Genomic DNA, 23,841 nt, shown 5'->3' with positions numbered 1-23,841 from the left:
ATCCTTTTTTTGTAGGACTGCATTAGCTTAGGCTCAGGAGAATCAAATAGAAGTATGTATCATTCGTTTGTTCTCTATCATAATAATAGTCCTCGCTGGGGAGAAGTCATCAAACTCCCAATCCCCATTGACAGATTTCGTGGATCTCACCTCCGTTTTGAATTCAGACACTGTTCCAGTGAGTATAATATTTTTGTTAATATTTTTACATATTTTGTATTAAGGATTATATTAAATAGATAAGACAAATAACCAAAACCTACAAAAATACAGGTAGCCCTCGACTTATCAATGGAACTGCATCTACATGGAGGGAGGTATGCAGTGGAGTACCCTAAGGCTCTGTTTTAGGCCCAGTAGTCTTCAACATCTTCATCGATGATCTGGATGAGGGATAAATGGGAAACTCATCAAATTTGCAGATGACACCAAGATGGCAGGAATAGCCGACACTCCAGAAGATAGGTTTACAGAAGGATCTTGACAAACTTGAACATTGGGGCACTATCTAATAACATGAAATTCAATGGTGAAAAAAGTAAGGGTCTACATTTAGGCAAGAAAAATGAAATGCACAGGTACAGTATAGTTGGTACCTTCCTCCTCCTCCTCCTCCTCCTCCTACTACTACTACTACTACTACTACTACTACTAGTAGTAGTAGTAGTAGTAACTGTGAGAGTGCTCTTGGAGTCCTAGTGGACAACCATTTAAATATGAGCCAGCAGTGTGCAGCAGCTACCAAAAAAGCCAACACAGTTCTAGGCTGCATAAACAGAGGGATAGAATCAAGATCATGTGAAGTGTTAATGCCACTTTATAATGCTTTAGTAAGGCTACACTTGGAATACTGCATTCAGTTTTGGTCGCCACGATGTAAAAAAGATGTGGGGACTCTAGAAGGAGTGCAAAGAAGAGCAACAAAGATGATTAGGGCACTGGAGGCTAAAACATATGAAGAACGGTTGCAGGAACTGGGTAGGTCTAGTTTAATGAAAAGAAGGACTAGGGGAGACATGATAGCAGTGTTCCAATATCTCAGGGGTTGCCACAAAGAAGAGGGAGTCAAACTATTCTCCAAAGCACCTGAGGGTAGAACAAGAAGCAATGGGTGGAAACTAATCAAGGAGAGAAGCAACTTAGAACTGAGGAGAAATTTCCTGACAGTTAGAACAATCAATCAGTGGAACAGCTTGCCTCCAAAAGTTGTGAATGCCCCAACATTGGAAGTCTTTAAGAAGATGTTGGATAGCCATTTGTCTGAAATGGTATAGGGTTTCCTGCCTAGGCAGGGAATTGGACTAGAAGACCTCCAAGGTCCCTTCCAACTCTGCTATTGTATTGTATTATCACCATAAATGGTACAGAGTCTTGGTCATTGACTAAAGTGGTGGTTAAGCAAGATACCCAAGTGACTGCTTCACTCATCAACCCAATCTTGATACCTCAGGGAATGGGGGAATCTGTGGGAGACCTCAGCCAGCTATAGGACCCACCAGTGTAGATCAGGAAATCATTTGAAAATATATGACAAAGTAAATTATGGCAACTATTTCAGCCAGCAATAGTCGTAGGAACTTACCTAACTTATAGCTACACAAGTATAAAAGTGTTTGGAAGCAGAGTTTTTTATTCTTGCAATTTTATGACATGTCAGTTTGCGAATGACTAGTCCAGAATCATCAATGGAATTGCATGCTTTAGGTAAGGATATGAACCCTGGCTTCTTTAGTCATACATATGCATTGTGACTACCATAGCATATTGACTTTCTGTTTCTTACAGATAACCTAAAGACCTAATATTTTAAAAATGTGTGTAAATATTTGATTTTGTTTTGCAGCAAAAGATAAAGGAGAAAAGAAGCTCTTTGGCTTTGCATTTACACCATTAATGAGAGATGATGGCACTACCTTATCTGATGATATTCATGAGCTTTATGTTTATAAGGTACTATACTTCATTTTTTGTATTTTGATCCTTCCATGATTATATCCCCTCTTTGGCTTATATTTAATGTCATAAACACTGCTTCACTAGAGGTTTGCACCTAGAAGATCTTCAAGGCCCCTTCCAACTCTGTTATTCTGTTACATAAAAGTTTGTAGTTTTAGAAATCTAAGAATGTTGACAGTTTTAACTTTTTAAAAATAAACAGTCAAAATATTGCAGTTAGTAATCATGGAAAAGTATTACTAAAATCTCTGTTCCTTTTTTCTTGTTTTATATTATAGCTATATGCGCACAATGTTAACACAAATTGAAAAAAGGTTCCTTATCCACCATTTTTGGGTGTTCTGTTACTGCTTTTGGATAAGAGTATCCCACAAAGATTCTGAAAAAAATACTCCATTTAGCAAAGAACAATATTTTGATTTGAGTAGTAGAATAGATATTTAAAATCCTTGACAGGTAAAATAAATGAAAAAATGTTGTATTTTGAACTCACAGCGATACATTTTAATCCTTGTGAAAACTGAGATAAATTACTAATTCTGATTCTGATATTTAAAAGGAAGCTAATTCTAATGGCAGATACATGTAACTTTTTGATTATCATAAAAATAAAATGTTTATAAATGATGTAATTAATAAATAAAGGCTGTACGCATTTGTAGGCAGAACATATACATGAATAGAATAAGTTGCTTTTCAATATAGTCCGACTCACATAACAATATAACATAACAACATAAAATATAACAAATTTAATAATTTATTTTCTTGTGTCTCCAGTGTGATGAAAACAGCACTTTCAATAACCATGCACTTTACTTGGGTCTTCCATGCTGCAAAGAAGATTATAATGGTTGTCCCAACATCCCTTCAAGCTTGATATTTCAGCGCAGCACCAAAGAGTTTTTTTCAATCTCTACTCAGCTGTCTTCTACCAAACTTACTCAGAATGGTACAGCAGTTTTTTTATTCCAACAATTCATAATTCATAGTCTACCTTTTCAATGAAGCATAATAGTCTTATTTACATAAAACTTTGAAAAAGTTTTTCATATATATATCAGTTCTGATTAGGTTACTTGCAGCATGTATCTGTACTTGAAAGTTTCTGTTTCTATGAGTATGGAACAGTTATGAAACACAAAACAGAATTTTCAAACTAATATATATATATACTTCTCCTGTGCCCTGCTTGGAGAGTCGAAGCTTAAATACAGTCTACCTGCCCTAGGACTGAGTAGATTTTTCTTTGACCACCCCTCCTTTGCCTCATTGAGGACAGTTTAAAAACTCAGTTCGCCCATAAGGACTAGTTTTGGGGAGCTCTTCAGTCCTTTGACAGATAGACTGGAACTCTCCAAGCAATTCACAGTAAATTTCAGAATTTTTTATTTTTTTCCCTTAGTGTAGTGTATTCAGTAGAACTGTTCAGAAGGATTAATTACCTTAAAGGATTGCTGAGGTGACTGTCTGTAATCTGAACTGTTGCTGGTCGCACGCAGCAGTCGGGATAGCAGAGACCACTTGTCCGGCGGCTGCCGGTGAGTGCGGGGGCGGCAGGACCATTCCTGAGCGTTTCTGGCCATTTGCCAGCATCTGGAGCTTCAGAAGAGCCTGGTATTCGCAGCGGCGTTTCTGACAATCCAACAAGCACAGTGGCCATTTTGGAAGAGACACTTTTGCGTGCTTTTTAACAGCCACTAATTGAGGCATTGAGAGGCATTGGAGGACCTTCTCTTGACAGCGCAAAGCCATGGCAGCCATTTTATACCAGCAACTTGACTCTTCTTCGCCTCGGACTATTGTGGAGATCGGAGCGTTGTGCCTTATCATCTCAGCGCAGATCGGAGCGTTGTGCCTTATCATCTCAGCGCAGATCAGAGCGTTGTGCCTTATCATCTCAGCGCAGATCATCGCCGGGGAGTGCCTGGCCCTCTCTGGGATGCCGGCAGGGCCTCCCTCCCCTTCCAGAAGGTTTCCTGTCACAGAAGGGCGGCATTGGAGTGTCCTGGCCACCCAGCCAGCCACCAGCTATTAAGCGGATTTGCAGGTGCTTTAAAGCCAGCTGGCAAGCACCCAGTGCCCTTCCTTACTGCAGCTTCATCCTTCAAGCCGCGACTCAGCCACCCTCATTTGAAATTCATCAGTAGTGGGCATGGCAGATGAAGATTTGGGGGAATCGGAGGAGCTGGCAGGGCCCTCTTCAAAGTGCAGTAGGCCAAACCAAGGGGGGAAAGGGCGTAAGGGCACTGGGAGAAAATCATCCCATAGTTCCCCAGGGAGCAAGGGCCCCAAGAAACAGGCGGCCAAAGGGCAGGAGGCCTTAAGGGGGAGATCTGAAGGGCCCTGGGCCACGCATTCTCCCAGGAGTGTGACACTCTCCTGGGCTCACCTCCGTCCAGATCTGAGGAAGGGGAAGTTCCCTTGAATCAAGAGGATCAGTTACCATCCCTAAGAGGTAGGGAATCTCAAATTGGGTCCCCCGCAGCTTTCCTGGTTTACCTGGATTCCCCAGCTCTTTTATGAGGGAGGAGTTGGAGCCCTTTCAGTGCATCTTACCTGAGGAGGAGTTCTCAGGCTTCCTCCAGGTCCAGGCCTGCAGAAGACAAAGGCCCTGCCCTGTCAGCTGAGATAAGGGAGGTTATCTTCCAGGCCATCTCCCAGGGCGTTGTCGAAGCAATGCAACAAAAGGAAGCCAGAGGAGTTATAAGACCGGTCACCATCTCGTTGAGAACATGGATCGCAACCCCGATTCTCCTGGTACCTCTGTTACAACTGAGGTGTCAGCCTGGGAGGAGGAGGCAGCAGACGAGTTTGAATTATCGGAGGATGAGGATATGCCCCCCGATAAGCCTGCCTTCACTGGCCTCTTCAAACCGTCTTTGTTTAAAGCTATTTTTATAAGGCCAAGGCTTCCATGGAGCTAGGCCCAGCTAAACCTAAGGATAAAGCTGTCCCCTCTACTTCCAGGACCCCAAGGAGGGACTATTTAAGGAAAATGCTTCGGATCCGGAGCTCATTCCAGTCCCTGACCTGTTCATGGTTGTTGTGCAGCGCCAGTGGGTGCCTTCAGGAACATTGGCCAAGCCAAATGTGGGAGACAAAAATTTATACTGCTTAGAATCTAAAATGGAGGACATTTTGAAATTGCCAGGGGTGGATGCCCCGGTGGTCGCCTTGACTTCCAACTCGGCCCTACTGGCAGACCTTTTAGATGGTCTTAAAGCGGAGGACAAAAGGGTCAAAAGAGCCTGCCATAAGACTCACCAGGCGGCCACCTGGGCCTTAAGGCATCAACTTCCGCTTCCTTCTTCACAAGGGCATCCTTACTCTGGCTATGTCAGTTGAGATCTAAGCCTCCCTCGGAGGGATCTCGGTGGCGTCATGATCTCAATAAGATCATTACAGCTGTGGAATATTCCGCGGATGCCTCATTGAATGTGGTGAAGTTCGCCTCTAGAGCGCTGACTTCCAATGTGACCTCATGCCGCATGCTATGGCTCCACCACTGGCAGGCAGACATGAAAGCTAAGTGGAAGCTGGCCTCAGCCCCATTCAAAGGGGGGCATCTCTTCGGAGATTCCTTAGAAAAAATTGTGATAGAGACAAAGGATAAACAGAAAATCCTTCCCTCTACTCATAAAAAGAATGAGAGGAAGGACTCTGGTTCCTTCAGGAAAAAGACCTTTTGGGGCCAGGAGAATGCTCAGGCTTCTACCTACTTTTCCTATCAGAGGTCCTACAATCAATCTAGCGATAGGGGTCAAGACAGGAGCACCTTTGGGTCCCGGGGCAGGCAACAACACCAGGGCTCCTTCCAACAACTGCCAGTTCAGGTGCGATAAGTGACTGTCAGAGTGATCCTCCCATCGGGGGCCGACTGCAACTTTATGCAGACCGATGGGAGGAGATCACCATGGATACGTGGATCTTCAACACCATCAGGAAAGGTCTGGTCCTAGAGTTTCTGACATTCCCTCCATGGACGTTTATTCGTTGCCCCCTCCCCCAAACCCCCTCAAAAGGTCCCTCATGCAGGCAGAGATCTGTCACCTTCTGCAAATAAATGCCATAGAGCCAGTTCCATCGGACCAGGAGGGGAAGGGCTTCTATTCCATTCCCTTCCTGGTCCCAAAGAGTTCAGGGGGTGGAGGGCCATCTTGGATTTGAAGCGCCTGAATCAGCATATGGCCTACAAGTGCTTCAACATGCAGTCCTTCCAATCCATCTTGTACTGCATAAGACAGGGGGACCTGCTCACGTCCATTCATCTGAAAGAAGCTTACCTGCATGTGCCCATCCATGCATCGCACAGGAAGTTCCTGCGATTTTACTACAACGAGAGGCATTATCAGTACAGGGCTCTTCTCTTCGGCTTCTCGTCCATGCCTAGGACTTTCACCAAGCTTCTGGTGGCAGTGGCGGCTCACCTTCATGCCCGGCATATTCGCCTAGAATGGTACCTGGACAACATCATCAGTCGTCGAGCCGTCACCAGGCCATAAGAGATGTGCAAGCCACCATACGTGCCCTACAGCAGTGATCCCCAACCCCCGGTCCGCGGACCGGTGCCGGGCCGTGGAGTACCTGGCACCGGGCCGCGCAGCGGCTGGGGGCCATGATCGCTGCAGCGGCCGGGGGCCATGATCGCTGCAGCGGCCGGGGGCCATAGTTTCTTTCTGTATGCAAATTAGGGCTAACTGGCACAAGGGGTGTTACTGGACCGCTGGTGGCACTCTGACGTCACCAGCGGCCCACCGCCCCCCTGTGTCCAGCGCCGCCCTTCTCATTCCTTTTCAGCGCTTCAGCGCTGGCCGATTCCTGAAAAAAACCTAAGAGCGCCTGCGCAGCTACGTAGGGCTAGCGTAGACAGCGCTAGTAGCGTAGCCTTGCACTTTATATTTATGTAATTGTATTTTATTTTGTAAGGCATGTTTAAATACAATAAAATAAAAGTTGTTTAATCAAAACAATCTGATATATAAACAATCAATGTGTCGTCGCGAACAACGCCCCCCCCACCCTTGCGCGTGCTCAGCGGGCCACGGTAAAATTATCAAAGGCTGACTGGTCCGCGGCGATAAAAAGGTTGGGGACCACTGCCCTACAGAACTACGGCTTTTCAGTGAATCGAAAGAAAAGTCATCTAGAACTGGTAACTCACATTCAGCACCTTGGCACCATAATAGACTGTGTTTCGTGCCAGGTGTTTCTGTCACCAGATCGGCTGCGCAATCTCAGGAGCAGGATCCGCCAGTGCCAGTGGGTCAGATCCCTGCCGATTGTCCAACTCTCGCAGTTTCTTGCCATCATGATATCTTGCCTAAAAATAGTTCCCTGGGTGCGGCTTCATGCCAGGGAAGTACAGTGGTTCTTACTGCCGATGCCGAGATCGGAGGCCAGCAACTCGCCCAGAAAGGTTCAGCTTCCACTGAAGGTGATTCGCTCCCTCAGATGGTGGCAGTCGACAGCAGTAGAGAAAGGTTGCCAATTCAAGGAACCCAAAAGAGTCATGGTCACCTCAGATGCCAGTCTCTATGGCTGGGGGGCACATTGTCAAGGTTAACTGACACAAGGCAGATGGTTGCAGACAGAGGCAGCTCGAAGCATAAATTGACTGGAGCTGAGAGCAGCCAGGCTCGCTCTAAGACGGTTTTCAGCCCAACTTCTGGGTCACCATGTCACCTAGCATCAATCAGACCAGATCACATATCCGGGGCCAGCAATGTCAGGGCAGACTGGCTGAGCCGACAGACGATCGACAACTCTGAGTGGCGTCTACATCCAGCTCTGTTACGGCGGATAGTGCGGTGGTTCAGTCAACCACAAATTTACCTGTTCACAACTAAAGTCAACATGCAACTGCCAAGATTCTTTTCACATTACCACTTGCCCCAGGCAGAGGGGACGGATGTGCTGAGATCCAAGTGGCCTCCAGCCCTCCTCTACGCTTTCCTGCCCCTACCGCTCATTCTGCAGGTAATCACCAAACTCCTTGCGGAGGAGGCGGAGATTATACTGGCAGCTCCGCATTGGCCCAGTAGGTCCTGGTACACGGATCTGGTTGATCTATCCATCCAGAAACCGTGGAGGATTCCTCAGGAGCAGATCTCCCTCAGCCAGGGGGTCATCAGTCATCCAGACCCCCAGTGGCTTCAACTAACCGTATGGCACTTGAGGAGGAGCTCCTGAGGAAACAAAATCTTTCTGACAAAGTCATCCAGAGCATTCAAGCATCCAGAAGACCATCCACAACACGCATATACGACGCGACCTGGGCCACGTTCTCCATCAGGTGCAAGAAATGTGATATCGTAAACGTTTCAGCATCCATACCCCAACTTCTGGACTTCCTTCAAGAGGGGCTGGACAAAGGGTTGGCGCCCAACACTCTCCATCGCCAGGTTGCAGCTTTGTCCACTATACTGGCTAGGGGCACTCATCAGTCCCTGAGTCAACACCATCAGGTCAGGAGTTTCCTGAAAGGCACATCCACCATCCTCCCTCAGGCTATACACAGTTAGCTTTCCTGGAACTTACCTTATGTTCTGCGAGCCCTGTTGGAAGCGCCTTTCGAACCGATTCGAACTGCCAGTCTTCGGCATTTGACCTTTAAAACTGCCTTCTTAGTAGCAATTACTTCTGCTAGGAGGGTATCAGAGATTGCAGCACTTTCTGTCAGAGAGGAACTGTGTATTATCCATCACGACCGGGTCATCCTGCAACTCGATCCTTCCTTCATACCAAAAGTGAATACTCACTTTCACAGGGCCCAGGAGGTGATCCTCCCAAACCTTTGCCCCAGACCTGAGCATCCTAAGGAACATTCCTGGCACAAGCTAGACGTTCAACGAGTGGTGCGCATATATATTAAAAGGACCAAGGACTTTAGACGTTCAGAGTCATTCTTTGTGTCGTTTAAGCCTGGGTCATTGGGCCGTAAGGTCTCTTCCTCAACCATTGGACCTTGGCTGCAGGCCTATATAAAAATGGTTTATGAGCATCAGGGCAGGACCGTGCCAGGTCGAGTGACGGCACACTCTACAAGGAATGCTGCTACCACAGTAGCCTGGGCGACCCAAGCTTCTATTATTGACATTTGCAGAGCGGCTATGTGGGCGTCTCCTACAGCATTCATCAGAAATTACAAAATTGACACCTTTGTCACAGCCGGAGCCTCCTTTGCCAAGGTGGCGCAGTGGTTAAATGCAGCACTGCAGGCTACTGCTAGATCAGCAGGTCAGCGGTTCAAATCTCACCGGCTCAGGGTTGACTCAGCCTTCCATCCTTCCGAGGTGGGTAAAATGAGGACCCAGATTGTTGGGGGCAATATGCTGACTCTCTGTAAACCGCTTAGAGAGGCCTGAAAGGCCTATGAAGCGGTATATAAGTCTACTGCTATTGCTTATTGCTATTGCTATTGCTATTGCTTTGGAAGACGTGTTTTACAGCAAGTTGCCTCAGCTCCGGATAATCTGGACATGAGTTCTTCCATCCCTGGGACACAATAGCTTAGGTATGTCTCATGCTTGGACTCTCCAAGCAGTGCACAGGAGAATGACCGTTGGCTTACCCGAACGGTCGTTCTCTGAGCACTGCAGGAGAGTCCAAACCTGCCCAGGTTTTATCGCGGTGTCCAAGATTCTGCATCATGATCAAGATACCTGAGGGTGTCCTACAGTGGATAAGACTTCGTTTTTAAACTGCCCTCAAAGAGGCAAAGGAGGCATGGTCAAAGAAAAATCTACTCAGTCCTAGGACAGATAGACTGTATTTAACCCATGCTTGGACTCTTCTGCAGCGCCCAGAGAACAACCGTTCAGGTAAGCCAACGGTCATTTGTGGTGATTAACTTCCCAATTGCAATTGTAAATAAAGTATAATTAATTATTTTAATAATAATAGAAAAATTCAAAGAATTGGGTATTTAGAGTGTACAAATTCATAAAAAGTAGTCTTGAAAATGAGATTCTCAGTCATCCAGGTCATGGTTATCCCAAAGATGCTTTTTTCAAGAGACAACTGGGCTTTCTGGTTTTTCTTTGAAGACATTTTGCTTCTTATCCAAGAAGCTCCTTCAGCTCTGACTGGACGGTGGGGAATAGAAGGATTTATGCCCCTTGCAGACAACGGGTCATTTGCAGTCTTTTAGTAGGTCATTAAGGTCATCTGAAAGTTCATCTGTGCAATCAGGGTCACCTGAGTATGTAAATTGGATACAGTCAGAACAGAAAAAGAAGCAATGATTCTCTCCTATTGACCTTGACTACTATATGGACATATATGTTTTCCTGACACCAAAAATTGATAGGACTGGGAATTCAATTACCCAGCCTATAGTTCTGGAATTTCTGCTGATTTCTCTTCCAAGTATAAATTGGGTCCTATCCTACTGAGGGTTTTTTCCAAGATCAACCAACTTGTCTAGATGCTGCCACCTACTGTAATTACATCAAGCATTTTCACATAAGATATATTCCTACAATACTTACTAAATTAAAGTTGTTTAGACAGGCATTTTTGAATCTGGCTTAGTATGCTATGATGTTATGTCTTAGTTATGTAATATAGAAGGAACTGCAGTTTATTCAATATAAAATTAAATATAATAGTGATGTGCACTTAATTAATATGTTTCTGGGTCACATACTGTGAAAACAAGAGAACATTATAACTGAAATTACAAGTATTAATCAAAGTAGTGTCCAATAATTTCTTAAATTATTTAACAAATATATTTTATATTTTGTTCTTCCCCTAGACTAAATGATCTTCATAAAAATCCATAAAAATTGCTATCAGTGTATTCAGAGTGTTTTAGATAATGGTACTATTATTTATATACTTATTTATATATTATTTCCTTTCTACTATATACAGTGGACCTGCTTGCTCTTCTGAAATGGAAAGCATATCCAGATCGTGTAATGGATATTTTAGGAAGACTGCGCCAAGTCAGTGGCGAAGAAATTGTTAAGGTATTGAATTTGGTTTCAGCTATTATTAACAAATTAATTACAATAACATCACTTTTAGGGGGGAAAATCCAAAAAGTTATTAATATTTGTATTTATCAATGAATAAAATCTCAGTGTATTCACAAATGTAAGAAGTTATATGTCAACTTCTCTTCATTAGTTTATGAACTAAAATGATATGGAGAACCCTGAACTATTTCAAATCTTCTTTTTCTGCCCCATTTTTAAAAAGTAACATGGTATTGTCAGGCCCGGGCTCAAAAACAATACAGTGACATCTAGTCCAATTTTTTATTTGTGTCGATTTAATATAAAGAATTTTGCCAGACTAAAACTACAACCTTCTAACCTAACAGATGTACCCTGAGAGATTCTATGTATGGCTATTCTAAAAACTCTGCCTCCCTTCCCCAGACAGTTCAGAAGTGCACAGTCATTTATTCTGGGCTGGAATATACAGTCTCTTCCTGGGGAAACAATGGTATTCTTGCCAAGATTCCTTCCCCACTTCTTCTCCAGGTGCACTTTTCACACAGGTATTGAAAATGTGTGATATAGTATTAAGACTAACAAATAATGCTTAATGATCTGCATATCTGAGATTACAATAACTAGGATTTTTTGGATTGCTGTTACTAAGTAACGCAGTCACATGACATCTCATATACCACATTGCTTAGTGGCAACAATCCAAGTTCCAACTGCAATCGTAACTCAAGGACTAAAATTATAAATTTACACCAAATGTCTGGAAAGTTCTTTCCAAACCCATTTGAACATTTTCCTGTCAGAATCCCTGTTCTCAGTTTTACCATCATGTGTATGCTTCCACTTGTTATGGAACCTGTCTAGTTATGAACCCTTATTCATTTTTAAAAATGTATATATGATTGCCTATATTATATAAATATATAAATACAACCATAGATAGTTATCAAATGCACAAATAATAAAAAAGCAAGATCAAAATTTGAATACTTAATTAGTGCCATAAGAGAACCCTATCAAAAAGATTAACCTGGATTTTTGCCCCTCAGATTTGTCCCTTGTTATTGAGTGGACTTGACTTTATAAAAAGGCTCATAAAAAATTGAGGTCTAGAAGAATTTATTCAGAATATCTGGCTTTGATTTTTCTATAGAATGTTATACTTCAGTATTAGAGAATAATCAATGTATTTCTTACATATAATGTCAGAAAATTATGAAATTGTTTGGTTTGGTAGAAAATTCTGTAAAGATACTAAAAATCCTTATGCTTTTCCAGTTCTTGCAGGACATTCTGGATACATTGTTTGTAATTCTGGATGATAACACAGAAAAATACGGACTTCTGGTATTTCAATCTTTGGTAAGAACAAAATATTTCTGACAGATCAATCTGATGCAAGATGTGAAGGCACTTTCCCTTCATTACTATTCTAAAAATTAACATACTATTTCCCTTCTCTGCATTAGTTGCTGAAACTTTTCCGAATTCTCCTTAATCACTTGTGAATCGACATCTATCATGGTACCTTTTCTGGTTTTTTTAATATTTATTTATTTATTTTTATCATACCTTTTTTGTTTTCACAAATAACTCAAGGCAATGAACATATCCAATACACCTTTCTTCTCTTATTTTCCCGACAACAACCCTATCAGGTAAGTTGGGTAGCAAGAGAGAAAGTGAGTGACTGGCTCAAGGTCACCCAGCTGGTTTTCATGGCTAAGGCAGGAATAGAACTCGTGGTCTCATGCTTTCTAGACTGGTGCTTTAACTGCTAGAGCAACTGGCTCTTTTGTTGATCCTTGTTTCCAAAAATGCAGATTAATGGCAATTCCCATGAGCTTCCTTGAATGCAAAATGTTATCACCTCTGAATTTTGAAATGCTGAATAATTACAATAAGTTTGAATGTTCAGCTACCATTGGAAATGTTAGAATAGTTGCAAATTATTTTGTTCTTAAATGTTCAATATTCTCATGACTTTCTGTGAGTTAAATTAAACTGATATGGACCATCTGATGGTGAAGTTTATACACCAACTACAGTCATACTGTTCTGTATGGCAATATACAAATAGCCTAAAGGAACATATATATCTTGAATTAATGATTAAACTAAGAATTTGTTTTAATTTGAGAACTGATTCCATTGTTTGTGTATTTGGCTGCCTAAATTGGGATTAAAGAATCATTTTTGATTGTTAAAAGCTAGAAATCAAACATCCTTGAAAATCTGCAAATTACTTTATTGTAGGTTTTGGCCATCAGATTTTAAGAAGAATAAGGCAGAATATGGGACTTGCTATTTCATTTTCCATGATTAAAATCTAGAGGGCCAAACAAGAATCTGTTTAGAAGACACTCCTAAATTAAAATCTTCTTAATTGATCAGTGTTTTAAATTCTAGGGCGATTGTTTACTTCATATTCAACAACAAAAAGTTTATTTGTGTGGAGCAAGCAACCATCACTACTTTTGCAAAATAGCTTTATTTTTTTCTCAGAGTCATGCAGTAAGATTGAAATATAATCCTTACAAGGATTTCAGGAATGGCAAGATCTAATAAAAGGAACTTCACATAAAATCATAGTGGCCTCATACATAAAATTTAAAAAGGGCAAGGCTGATTAAAATTCAATGTTAAAAGTTAAATTAAAATGGGTCGCCACTCCCGGGCTGTGGCCCACTACTGGGTCTTGAGCCTTTCAGAATCGGGAGATGGAAGTGGAGGGCGAGTGTGCATGCACGAATCTCCATTTGAGCAAGCAGTGGGTGAGCATGTACACGTATGCTCCATTTGCAGGTACAGGTACATTTGCACTCCCCTCACACAAGTGGAGTTGCGTGCACATGGCCCCTTGCGTGGTACCATCCCCTCTCCTTCTCTCTCCCCCCTCGGCTGGTCCATAAAGCCAAAAGGATTGGGGAACTTTGAATTTAAAGATGGATGGCTTTCAGGACCCTCCAAGCTAGCATTTGGGGCAGACTCATGAACTTGGAGGAAAGATTTTTAAAATTCTATGTTTAAGAAGCTGAAGTTATTTTTCAGCCTATAACATCTGATATTATTTGTTTTAAATCTTTCTGAAGTAAATTAGCACTTTTCTGACTATATTTCTATCTTTAAATTCATAGTTACTATTTTTATTTCCCATTTGGTAGCCATTTCTGAAACTATCAGAGAAATAACTATAATATTAATTTTGAATAAAAGCATTACTTCTATCAAGAATATATATTGAGTCAGAATGGAGCAATAAGTTACAATTGTCATGAAACATCCTTATGCAAGATAATTAAATATCATTTATTCAAGCCCTTATACACAAGCTCGTGTGCTCATTTAGTTATCTTTGTCTTCCTAAACATGTTTCTTTTTTTCTCTTTTTCTTTCAGGTGTTTATCATAAATCTCTTGCGTGATAGCAAATATTTTCATTTTCGACCTGTAATTGATACTTATATTCAGAAGCACTTTGCAGGAGCTTTAGCATATAAGTAAGTCATCTCTTTATGGAGGCCAGTTTATTACGTAAATGTTAATATCAACACAGTAATTTTTAGAAAAGCATATTCATTTGCATGGGTTTTTGTAAATACTAAGCTCTCACAGAGAATAGTTTATAGAATCTGCATAGCGAAGGGTTAAAAATGGAGCAAAATCCTAGTCACTGAAATGATTATAGATGATTATAGATCAAAACTATGCTGTTAAACCATCATTTGTTTATTTAATTTATTGTAACATACATTTATACACACACACACACACACCAGTGGTGGGTTTCAAAAAAATTTAGAACCTCTTCTGTAGGCGTGGCCTGCTTTGTGGGAGTGGCTTGTCGGGCATGTGACTGGGTGGGAGTGGCTTGCCGGCCATGTGATCGGGTGGGAATGGCTTGTCAGTCATGTGACTGGGTGGGCATGGCCAACTTGTAAAATGTGATGAAACTCACTTAACAATGCTCTTGCTTAGCAACCAAAATGTTTTCTCAGAAACTGGCATTTGAAGCACACAAGTCTTAAAGCTGTCAAGTTACAAGACCCTTGCACCCCTAACCCTTTAGAAAAAACCCCCAGGGGTGTTCAAACTTGACAGCTTTAAGACTTGTGGACTTCAACTGCCAGAATTCCTCCTCTCGTTCTTCATCTTGATGATGTGTGGACAGGCGGGGGGAGAGAGCTGGAACTGGTTCTAAACGGCACTGTAGATTTGTGGAACCTCTTCTATAGAAGAGGTTAGAACTGGCAGGAACCCACCCCTGACACACACATATACATACACATACATATACTCACATGTAGCATATAAATAGAGAGATTTAAGTATAGACATAGATGTTGATATATTTCAGAAAAATCTGTCACTTTGAGCATCTCTCCTATTGAAATGTCTGTAAAAAAATGTGTTTTTTTTTTATTCAGAGAACTCATCCGCTGTTTGAAATGGTATATGGATCGATCAGCTGATCTAGTACGACAGGATCATATTCAAGAAGCAATGCGGGTATGATTTCTATGTGAAGATTACTTCGTTTAAAAAGTAAAATATTTCTTTTCTAAGGGCAAAATTTAACTAGGAATGAAAATTAAATAATATATTATTTAATGGGTTTTTTCCCAGTGATTTCCAGCAATATCGATCTTCAGTGGTGCTATTTAGAATTAAATGCTTACCTCCAAATATTGATTTAAGAAGGTGATACTCTGGAACTTAAAAATGGGGTTACAAATCAGATTTATTGTGGTTGAGTCAGTGGAGTAATTTAAATCTGGGGTGAAACACTGGAATAAAAATGTACTCACTCATCAACAGTGGAACTGGAGGGTTTGCTGAAAGTGCAGTTTCTTCTCAAACATATAGATAACAGTTGGATTCCTCCATGTTATTTCTCATATGTGTTAAATATATATTCATCATTAATATTAAGCAAAAATGATAACATTAATTTCCAAAATTGGAAAACAAATTTAAAACATTGGATAATCTTTTTGCACTACAGTACTGTCCAGATCTTTTCAAGTTTTTCTTTTAAAAATATTACTCCATCTTGTTTATTTGGTTCATCCTTTATATATGTAAATATTATATTATTGCTATCTCCTACCGTGTTTCCCTGAAAATACGACCTGTCCTGAAACTAACGCCTTGCCACATTTTTCGCATGGGCAAAAATATTAAGCAAACCCCCTCTCCAGCCGGGCAAAGTGCCATTCCCTGACCTAGGGGGTATTCCTAAGGCATCAAGCCACATGGTGCTCTGCCTACCCCCCCAGCTCCCACGGCTTGGCACATTAGGGATACCCCCTAGGTCAGTGCATGGAGCTCTGCCCGGCTGGAAAGACAGGTTACGCGAGCGCCTGTTCTGCCTGCAGCAAGCATGCCTCCTAGCCTCACCATGCCCTGGCCCAGCTCTCATTGCAGGGTGCCGCCGCCACGCTCTGAGCATAATTTCTTCTCCGGCTTCCAAACTCCAAAACTCGGCTGCTGAGTCTTCCAGCAGCGGCCGCTCTAGGAGTGTGCTCTATGGTTGTGGGCTGGCTGCTGGAAGACTCTCTGTCCGGAAGACTCTCTGTCCAGCAGCCAGCTCACAACCATAGAGAGCACTCCTCGAGTAGCTGCTGCTGGAAGACTCGGCAGCCGAGTTTTAGAGTTTTGAAGCCGGAGAAGAAGTTATGCTTGGAGTGCGGCGGTGGCTGGGCCAGGGCATGTTGAGTCTGGGAGGCTTGCTTGCTGGGGCGGAACAGGCGCTCACTCAACCCCCCTCTCCAGCCGGGCAGAGCTCCATGCGCTGACCTAGGGGATATCCCTAATGTGCCAAGCCGCGGGAGCTGGGTGGGGGGCAGAGTGCCACATAGCTTGGCGCCTTAGGGATATCCCCTAGGTCAGCGAATGGTGCTGTGCCTGGCTGGAGAGGGGGTTTGCTGGGCGGCTGCTCGTGAGCGTGGTCACCTCATGGTTGCTTCACCCCTGAGGTTGTGCCCGGCTCTTCGGGAGCCCGCTCGCAAGGGAGCAGCTGCCTGGCAACCCCAAAATAATAAGCCCTCCCCCTATAATAAGCCCAAGGCCATATTTCGTGGGACAACAGAAAATAAGACCCTGTCTTATTTCCAGGGAAACACAGTACCAAAGATAAAGAATACTAGGCCATAATTTGCCATATAACAATAGATTGTATGTTTTTCTTTTGCAAATACTTTGAAACTGCGATTTTTGCAAATAGCTTTCTTGGAGGAGAATGCTAAATGTTGATTCATTTTATTGATTTTTAACTAAATATGGAGTGCCCACTACTCAGAGTCGCTTCAAACTCTGAGATTGGCAGCAAATAAGTTTAATAATAATAGTAATATCCTTCACATAAAGGATATTAATTTGAATATTAATAATGTACTTAATTTTCCGCTCTTATAAACCCATTGTTCTTTGTTTTCCTGATTCCATTTCTGTTTCTTAAGGCATTGGAATATCTTTTCAAGTTTATTATTCAGTCTCGGATCCTTTACTCCAGAGCTACTTGTGGAATGGAGGAGGAACAATTTAGAATTAGCATCCAAGAACTTTTCCAGTCAATCAGATTTGTACTCAGCTTGGACAGCAGAAGCTCTGAGACTCTCATCTTTACACAGGTTATAAATATCTACAGTTCTATTTTGTGTATTTCATTGTTGCCTTTATAAATTAATATAATTACTTAACATACCGAAACTGTTCAGAGGAAAATAACAAATTAATTAGGAAAATACTAGCAAATCATAAAACAATCCTTCTACAATCCTATTTTCAGTTTTCTATTTATTTATTTTACTGGACTTACATGCTGCTTCAGTCATATATGTCTTTGAGTGATACAAATAGTAATGAAATTAAAAATTAAAAACATAGCTATATTTTAATATAAATCACCAGGTTTCTGAAAAACAACTGCAACCCATATTTACATTTAACCATCAGGTATGACAAAAATTACCCCACAGCCTGTGAAATCCACTGGAACAATTTCACTTTCAGATCTCAAAGGATAGGCAGAGATTACTGGGAGAAGGTGGTTCCTAGATGCCAAGCATTTAAAGGTGACAATCAACATCCTGGATTGCACTCAGAACAATACTGATAAGCAGTGTAGCTCTCAAAGCAGACATGTTCCTTGGGTAGACTGTTGGGCATCCAAACTTCTTGAGTTGCTTTATTGTGAAGCAATTGAAATTTGTGGTCTTCAATGGCCACCTTATGCAATAATTTAATTATTTAGTTGAGAGGAAACCAAGGGTTAAGTGACTATGAGCAAAGCCTACTAATGCAGGAAAGACTATAATTGTTACACAAGATGAAGCTCTGTAATAGCCCTTCTTAACCACAGCTGCCATCTGCTCTTAAGCTGGAGTCCCATATTATGAATTAACACTGAATGAGAAGTACAGCCCCATCCAGAGTCAGAGATAGAATACCTTTGGAATTGGAGGGCTTCTATACAAAAAGCTATTTCCCCTTGTTGACATTGAACCAGACTCTGTTTATTCCCATCCAAACTTTTATGGCTTCCAAGCTCTGGGATAAAATCTGTGTCATATCTTCTATTTGTTTGGAGTCAAGGTACACAATTGAATATCATCTGCACACCAATACTACCTGTTTTGTGTTATTGGATGACCATTACCATTAGCTTCATGTAGATGTTAAGTAAGAGAAGACAAGGTGTCAACTTCTGCAGCATATCACAATAGTTACGAAGAACGCACAATCGCCATTTTAGGAGCCAGTTTCTTTTAAGAAAAAAAAAGCTAAGTACACGAAGGTAGCTCTTGTAAAAAATGAAGTTAGGATTTTTAAAAAAAACAGATAAGGTTCTCAGATACGGACTCTGCTTGTATTAAATTCAGATAAATAGTTCAAATATTGTCCTAAGTAGAGGTATCTTACTTTGAGCCATGAAGAAGATGGCTAGGAATTTCCGGCACGGAGATAATGATTCAGCCTCGGCTGGCTCCCCTTCCCTTCGCAGCCGAAAAGGCTGCAAACTTCAAAGGAAAAGCTCTTGCCAGCTGGATCTTCTCTCCCCCTCTTCTTTGCCTGAAGAGTGAGGTACCTGCCAGATATTTAGGCAGATAACGCAACCAGAAACCCGTGGGCAGCTCTCTTAAGCTGCCGCCATCAGCAAGATCCCGCCCAGGAAGTTGCAGCATATCACAATAGAGAGCCCCACCACCAATGTCTGGAGCTGCCCATTTAAGAAGAATTACTACAAAGCAGTGCCACTTACTCCTAACCTTTGCAGGTGGTCCAGAAAAATATTATGATCAATGGCAACTAAGCAACTAAGAGAAAACACAGAATCAGAAGGATTACATCCATATCCCATTCTTGCCATAGAATGACAGAAAAGTAATCAATGTGGGTTCAATTTCATGTCTGGGCCTGAATCATCATGAAAAGGGTCCTGATAAACTGTGTCCTCCAGTGTTTTCTTTAATTACAAACCATAGAAAAACATCCTAATAACTTTTACACAGAAGGAAAGATTGGAGACTAGCTTATAGTTATCTAAAGTTACTAGGGCAACCTATATTTTACTGAGATGTAGCATCCCTTCACAAAGAAACATTCAACGCAATTCAATTTCATAAACATTTTCTATAAAGATTTTAACAGCAAAGTAATAGTTGGTTCAGTAAAAAGTCCCAAGCAAGAGAGTTTTCTAAGATATTAAATTGCTGCCCATTAAATAATATGAATTTCAGGCTTATTAATATGTCTAAGAAGTATCTAATATTGTTGCATATTTGTGAAATAAATAAATCTGAAGAATCTAGTACAAATAATAGGTTGTTCTATAAAGAAAATAAAATTTTGATAGCAGTGTTTTCTAACCGTTAACTTTAATTTTTCACCTCTGACACAGTACTTGAGAAGATTATATATTCATTTAAAATCTTCTTTAATACTTAATGCATCAAAAGTTTACCTTTTTTTGTTTCCCACTTGCCACTGTGTTGTCCCTTAACCCTAATTGCCCCATAGGCCCCTCAGCCTGAAGGACAGGTGAGCGGAGCTGGGACATGTGCCCCACAAAAATGTGGTGGCATTGCAAGGCCGTCATTTAAATCTGTAAGTAATTATCCCCATATCCTGTACAACTTTTAATCATGGATGTATCTAGCGAGTGTTTTTCCAGTCCATTTTTCTGCACAATGTACTAAAATATATCGCACAGTTTACCGTTTGCAACTATAAAGAGATTTGCAGAACACTTAACATTTGAATATAAGAGTTACTCTGTGTTTGCATGAGTCACTTTGAATACGAGCACCAGTTATTAGAGAGAAATTATATCAGATGACAAACTTTTACATTATCTCTGGTAATTCAAATAATATATATTAATGATGATAATAAAAAGTAACAAAAATCTCATAGAAGAATATTTACTAACTCAAATATTGAGTTTGGGTTATGTCATACTGTAAACAACTAAATATTCATGCATCTGTAAGAGCCAATAATGAAAATACAAATAATGTTGTATTTTGTATGTATGTTGAAAAAGATTTTTAATCTCTTTCTGTTAACGTTTTTTCATGGAAATAGCCAAGAGCATGGTGTTCTCTCTAATTACAGGTCTTTTGATATCATCACCTCTGATATAACTGTCACTGGAAATAATAGCAATATTTAATAATTGCTGAATATTTCCCTGGCATGAAATTGACTTATCTTAAAAATAAAGAAATTAAAATAACAATGGTTGTTTGGTTCAATATTTAATTATTATCTTTATTTCTTGTATCTATATTTCTTTGGATCGAGAACATTTATTCTAAAATACTCAGTGGAAGTCATCACCCATCTTTAATTTAACTACCAATATAATTTATAAATGAAATAAAACAAACAGAAATGAATAGCCAGAACAGGAGAAATAATAAACTGTTTGCAATGGCTTGCCAGGTGCTGATGCAGGATAACCCACTCATACTTATGAGTGGGATACCTACAGACATATTTGCATCAGGTGTTATGACTTCATTGCATTATTACATTATTTGTGCAATTTTGTCATGAAACATTGACAACCATGATACTGCCTTGGTATCATTAAGGCTCGTTGCAAATCCCACTGGTAGCACTGTTCATCATAGAGAGATGTGTTACTTGTATCGTATGGTACCATCTATCAAAATATTTTCTGAGTGATGTGAGATAATGAGTTGTTCAATTTTTCCATCGTTACATTTGGAATGGGAAATGCGGTTGCAGCTAGGAAACAAAGAGTTAATTCTTACATTTTTGAATGCTCCAATACTCCCTCCCAGCTATTGCACCCTATATTGCAAATGGACTTCCACAAAAGATTACTATAACTGAGGGTGTCCCAAAAGTGCTTTTTCAGGAGGCAACTGAACTGTCTTGTTTTTTTCTTTTGAAGATGTTTCACTTCTTATCCAGGAAGCTTCTTCAGCTCTGACAGGATAGTGGGAAATGGAAGGATTTATATTCTTTGCAGACAGATGGACATTTGCATCCTTTTAGAGGGTCATTGAAGCACCCGTAGGATACCGATAAACTTCCAAGTGTGTCCTGCGGATGCTTCAATGACCCTCTAAAACAGTGATGACTAACCTTTTTTTCATCACGTGCTGAAAGCTGCAATGTACGTCCCATGCCCCCGTGCATGCATGCGCGACCTTCCCATGTGCACCCCGTGCATACACACATGAATCTCCCCTCCACCCATTTTTAGCTTCCAGGTTGGTGTAGGAGACTTTCCAGGCCCAAAACGGAAGGCCTTCTGCACCAACCTGAAATGCCCCGTTTTGGGCCTGGAAAACCGCCTGCATCAACCTGGAAGCCAAAATGGGGTGTGGGCGCACTGTGAGGCCCCAAAATGCAATGCAAGCATCCTGGGGAAAAAATTGCCTACTGAAAAAGTACCTTTGGAACAGCCATGACCTGGGTGGCTAAGAATCTCTACAGACGTATAACTGGGATGATAGGGAGGAGAAGTTTCAGCTGAATTGGACAGGTCTGATAATGTTTCCACCTTCTAATGTACTTCTGTTCTTCCTTATCACCAACATTGAAATTGAGCTCAAAAATGCCTTTGATTTGAGGCAACAATGCGATATGAATAGACAAGTAGATACCACTTCAGTGGGAAGGTAACAGCGCTCTGTGACATCATGCTGGCTACATGACCACAAAAACGTCTTTGAGGAGTGCTGGCTCAATGGCCTTGAAACAGAGACGAGCATTGTCCCCTATAGTCGGCAATAACTAGCAGAGTAAAATCCGCAGAAACTCCTTTGTCTTTTATATTGGTTTGGAGATGGTCACAGTACTTATAGTTTTCTATTTTCATGAACATATGCTTCATTAATTATAAGATGTTGTAGTTTAGGGTTTCTTTGTATTAAGAACTCATGTTACAATGCTATAATTTCCAAGATCTCTTTCTGATAAAAACATGAATCTTTAAAGAAGGATTTCCTGCCTTTTTTTAAAATATCATTACTTCTGTTGCCAAGTAAAACTGTGATATTTGATTCTTCCATACTAACAGAGTTCATAAAAGTCTCATATTTCTATTTTCTTTTTAGGCTGCTCTATTGAATTCTTTCCCTGCCATTTTTGATGAGCTATTGCAGATGTTCACAGTACAGGAGGTAGCAGAGTTTGTGAGAGGAACTCTTGGGAGCATGCCCAGTACAGTGCATATTGGACAATCTATGGATGTGGTTAAATTGCAATCTATAGCTCGTACAGTTGACAGTCGCTTATTTTCATTCTCAGGTACCAGTTATAATAGTAATCATATCACTTTATATACCCAATATGAACATAATTTGTTTATGCCATTTTAGGAACATATATGAAACTATCTTAGGTTTCATATACTGTATCCCTAAAATAGCATAAAGCAAATTATACTTTGAAAGTTGATTCATTAGAATTAATGTACAAAAATTATATTTCATGGTGTTTCGGTTCTAACCAGCCACATTTTCTTCCAGATTATTACACTCCCTCTTTTTCTGTTTTCTTTGAACAACTTTGCATTGATTTTGCCTTGAATTGTTTCACCTACTTTTGCTTTCCGTCTTTTTATGTACATGGGGAGAAGATTGTTCTATAATTTTTGAATTTCCCTCATTCACCAATATTTTCCTTTGTTTTTCAATGGGTGTATTTTGGTCACTGAGTTTAGTAACAAATGGAGAGATTAGGAAATTAAGAAATAAAGTCAGAATTTTTTAAAAAAATACCAGTGCCCATTCTATACAGAAGTATGGTATGGAGATACTGCATTTTCTTTAAATATTTTTAATTTTTTTTACCTTTAATTTAAAAGAAAAAAATGGATCCTGAAAACCTTATTTATGTCTATATTAATATTCTTGGCTGTAACACCAAAGTAAAGTCATCTCTTCGTCATAGCTTTTACACTAATATCCATGGTTCTATACTTAGAATAACCAGTTTTAGAAATACTTGAGATTTAGTTAGGGAACGGATGCCCATGTTTTTCTAATAAAGTGGTGGACATGCCTTATTCAATTTATTTATTTAAAAGATTCAAAAGGACCTCCCATCTTAAGAACTCAACTCTGGGGGGCTCACTATAGTGAGGGGGAAAAAACCCTGGCACTTTAATCCAACAGAACCATCCACATGCTCCTATTTCATCCTATTCTAGCATTTTAGGAAGGGGTAGCTTTTTATGACCTTCCAAAAAAACTAAAGTAATAGAAGCCTGCTGGATTTAGGGAGAAGGGTATTCTACAGGGCACAAGCTGCTATGAAAAAGGCATGCTTTCTGGTCCCCTAAGATGACAGCATAAAAAGGATGGGACCCGTACCATGCTTACTGAATCCATAGCAGTGGAGAATGGTCCTTGGCCTCATGGCAAGTAGGAAGGAAC

At 40.8% G+C, this 23,841-nt stretch overlaps 1 protein-coding gene across 8 annotated transcripts in view; it reads left to right on the top strand.

Moving 5' to 3' along the window:
- DOCK3 (dedicator of cytokinesis 3) overlaps window positions 1-23,841 on the top strand; it is a 201,292-nt gene that overhangs the window by 88,359 nt on the left and 89,092 nt on the right. For 7 of the 8 annotated variants that reach the window (XM_087709232.1, XM_087709235.1, XM_087709231.1 and 4 more), the window contains exons 16-24: window positions 16-178; window positions 1,844-1,950; window positions 2,737-2,908; window positions 10,837-10,934; window positions 12,201-12,284; window positions 14,321-14,421; window positions 15,349-15,430; window positions 17,383-17,553; window positions 22,519-22,711. In XM_087709232.1, the coding sequence (XP_087565358.1) occupies window positions 16-178; window positions 1,844-1,950; window positions 2,737-2,908; window positions 10,837-10,934; window positions 12,201-12,284; window positions 14,321-14,421; window positions 15,349-15,430; window positions 17,383-17,553; window positions 22,519-22,711 (1,171 nt within the window). Of the gene's footprint in view, window positions 1-15; window positions 179-1,843; window positions 1,951-2,736; window positions 2,909-10,836; window positions 10,935-12,200; window positions 12,285-14,320; window positions 14,422-15,348; window positions 15,431-17,382; window positions 17,554-19,942; window positions 20,030-22,518; window positions 22,712-23,841 lie in introns of all 8 variants that reach the window. The other variant, XM_087709237.1, reaches the window with a different exon arrangement.

Source organism: Thamnophis sirtalis, unplaced genomic scaffold, assembly GCF_051295495.1.
Source record: "Thamnophis sirtalis isolate CommonGarterSnake01/CBP01778 unplaced genomic scaffold, rThaSir2_p1.2 scaffold_3, whole genome shotgun sequence".
Classification (NCBI taxonomy): Eukaryota; Metazoa; Chordata; class Lepidosauria; order Squamata; family Natricidae; genus Thamnophis; species Thamnophis sirtalis.
This window is presented reverse-complemented; position numbering and strand designations above follow the sequence as displayed.